The 2,680-nt window shown below is 43.5% G+C and overlaps 1 protein-coding gene across 1 annotated transcript; it reads right to left on the bottom strand.

The window, feature by feature from the left end:
* Positions 1-937: 937 nt before the first annotated feature.
* On the bottom strand, positions 938-2,091 carry LOC101669854 (gamma-gliadin B-like). The gene has a single exon (XM_044591672.1). The coding sequence runs from the start codon at positions 1,999-2,001 to the stop codon at positions 1,105-1,107; it is 897 nt and encodes a 298-aa protein (XP_044447607.1). The 5' UTR covers positions 2,002-2,091; the 3' UTR covers positions 938-1,104.
* Between the last annotated feature and the right edge of the window lie 589 nt (positions 2,092-2,680).

Here is a 2,680-nt window from a genome sequence, read left to right as displayed (position 1 = left end):
TGATCAACATCGGAGCCGTGGACACCCATATTGACCCCTATACCCACACGAATAAATATTTGAGTGAACCTCCAGTTGCCGTGTGCTATTCCTGTTGCTTCGCGATATGTTACAAATACCCGAGGTGAGGCATGTTGGCATTCCCGTGGATCAACAACTTGTCCACTATGCTAGTTACCTCGTTACCGGTTTTGTTCTCTTTTCTCGTTTCGTGTTCCGGCATCCCCGTGATCAAATCACAAAGTGTCTGGCCAGACAATGATGAACACCGTAACACCGAGAGGGCCCGAGTATATCTCTCCATCGTCGGAGGAGCAAATCCTAATCTCGAGCTATCAAGTCACTTAACATACTTTCCCATGAACCCGTAAGCCGCCGTAATAGCCATCCAGTTACGGATGACGTTTAACAAACCCCAAAGTTCATGAGGCAAGCATGAAGAAACTCGATACTCTCATGGTCTAAGGAATTATGCAAACATTAACTATCTCTGTGTAATAAACCATTAACTTGTGATGAATGTATCTCATAACATAACATCAATTCGGGTCGATTCAACAAAAATGTCCTTCCTGACATTGTGCCCTCAAAATTGCTTGGCGTAGACATGCCCATGATTGGGAAAACATAATCATCATGCAACACTTGAGCTAGTCTTAGAGGCACGACTAGGAATACATTTTACCGTTTATTATTCCACACGTGCATATGGGTTCTCCCCAGAGCCTTTATGGATATACGGGCTCGGGAACCACATCAGTTATAGCATGGAACATAAACATAATTATGAACAGGGAGATAATCAATAACATTTATTATTGCCTCTAGGGCATATCTCCTACACACACGAGCAACTAGCTCATGACGTGCAAGGCTAGAATTACGATTAGGGCCAGACATCTAAATACGCAGCGAGTGGAACAATGACAACCAATGCTAGCAAACAAGAACTTTGTTTGTCTTTTATTCCCAATCTTGAACTAGCACTTGGTCGGGGTCACACATGATGGTGCACGCCACTTTATTTGTCATCGTTACATCGATTGGTGCATAAGCTAAGCAACGTTGACCTATCTACCTTTTAGTATAGCTCTTGCTTTTTTTTCATTGGCCACCAATGCCGGCGACTATGCTGGCAAATGGTGCCCTGATGGTGGAGCAGTAAGGTGGGACATACACGTTGCACATGGTTGCAAGAGTTTGCAACACCAATGACCTAATCACCTCCAATTGAGCTGGTTGTTGAGGTTGGATGATGCCCTGACCTTGGACGAGAGTACCTTGACCTACCTGTTGCTGTTGAGACAGTGGCACCAGGATTTGCACACCCTGTCGTTGTTCTTGTTGTTCTTGCTGCATGATGATGGAATGCACGATGCTATGGATGGCTGCACACTGGAGTTGCTGAGGAATTTGTGCTAGTTGTTGGCAACATTGTTGCCGCATCACCTGGCAATCGCTTCGTGGCAAGATCATTGACCAGAGGGATGACACCAAGGACACAGGTTTGCATTGTTGCAAGAGGAAATTCTTGCATGGGTTCAACTGTTGTTGTAGAGATTGTTGAATCAACGATGGTTGTTGTTGGGGGAATGATTGTTGTGGTTGTTGGGGCTGCGGGAATTGTTGTTGGGGCTGGGGAAAAGGTTGTTGTGGTTGCTGGGACTGGGGAAATGGTTGTTGGGGTTGTTGAGTCTGGGGGAATGGTTGTTGTGGTCGCTGGGGATATGTTTGTTGTGGTTGTTGGGGGAATGGTTGTTGGGGCTGGATAAATTGTTGTTGTGGTTGCTGAGGCTGGGAAAATTGTTGTTGTGGTTGATGGGGGAATGTTTGTTGGGGTTGGGGAAATGTTTGTTGCGGTTGCTGGGAGAATGGTTGGTGAGGCTGCGGGAATGGTTGTTGTTGTGGCCATGGTACTTGGCCGCTAGGGTCGACCTGCATATTGGCGGTGGCGATGGTTATTGCCATCACGAGGATTGTTTGGATGAGTAAGGTCTTCATGGTGGATTTGCGTTAACTACTACCTACTTGGATTTGATGCTTGTGCTCTAGTTGTGTGAAGGATGGATGATGGTATGGAGTCTACATATTGTAGGCCTTTTTATAGCTACCATGGTTAGGTTTCTTTTCATTATTGCTTTCCTTTTTTAAAGTGATTCGATGCTTATCGAACTAATTTTTTTGGCGTGTTGTGTTTGGTGGCACTGCATACAAGCGTAATTTCGGAGTGATCAACAAAGTTGCCTTTTTACCGCTCATATTATCTAAGAGTGAGGAAAACTTGATAATTGGCACTGACTCATCTTATTCACTTTACATGTCAAACAATTATCTGGATTGCGTTCCTTTTGGATCTAAGTTTGTCATGTTATACAAGTTGTTAGGCATAAACCAAATCTTCATAGCTTGTGGGGGACTAAATTTGTGTCCTTGTGCATGTTGTTAAGATAGATCAGGCTAGTATTGTCATGTTCGTTCTGAACTCTTATTCCTTTTTAAACTAACTCGTAGTGTTGTATAGTATGATGGTAAGATGAACAAGCTGATAGTAATGTTGTACACATTATTAAGAGATGAGTCATCAACTTCTCTTTTTATGTCAACGGTAGTAATGTTGTACACGTTATCAATACATGACTCATCATATTCCCTTTTTACGTCATGTGTTGTAATTTTGTGG

Source organism: Triticum aestivum, chromosome 1D (genome assembly GCF_018294505.1).
Source record: "Triticum aestivum cultivar Chinese Spring chromosome 1D, IWGSC CS RefSeq v2.1, whole genome shotgun sequence".
NCBI lineage: Eukaryota > Viridiplantae > Streptophyta > Magnoliopsida > Poales > Poaceae > Triticum > Triticum aestivum.
Note: the sequence above shows the minus strand (reverse complement) of the source record. Positions and strands in the feature narration are given on the sequence as shown.

What these genes read in the sequence shown, in the direction of transcription:
- LOC101669854 (XM_044591672.1), bottom strand. Translation starts at nt 2,001, where the DNA reads ATGAAGACCTTACTCATCCAAACAATCCTCGTGATGGCAATAACCATC.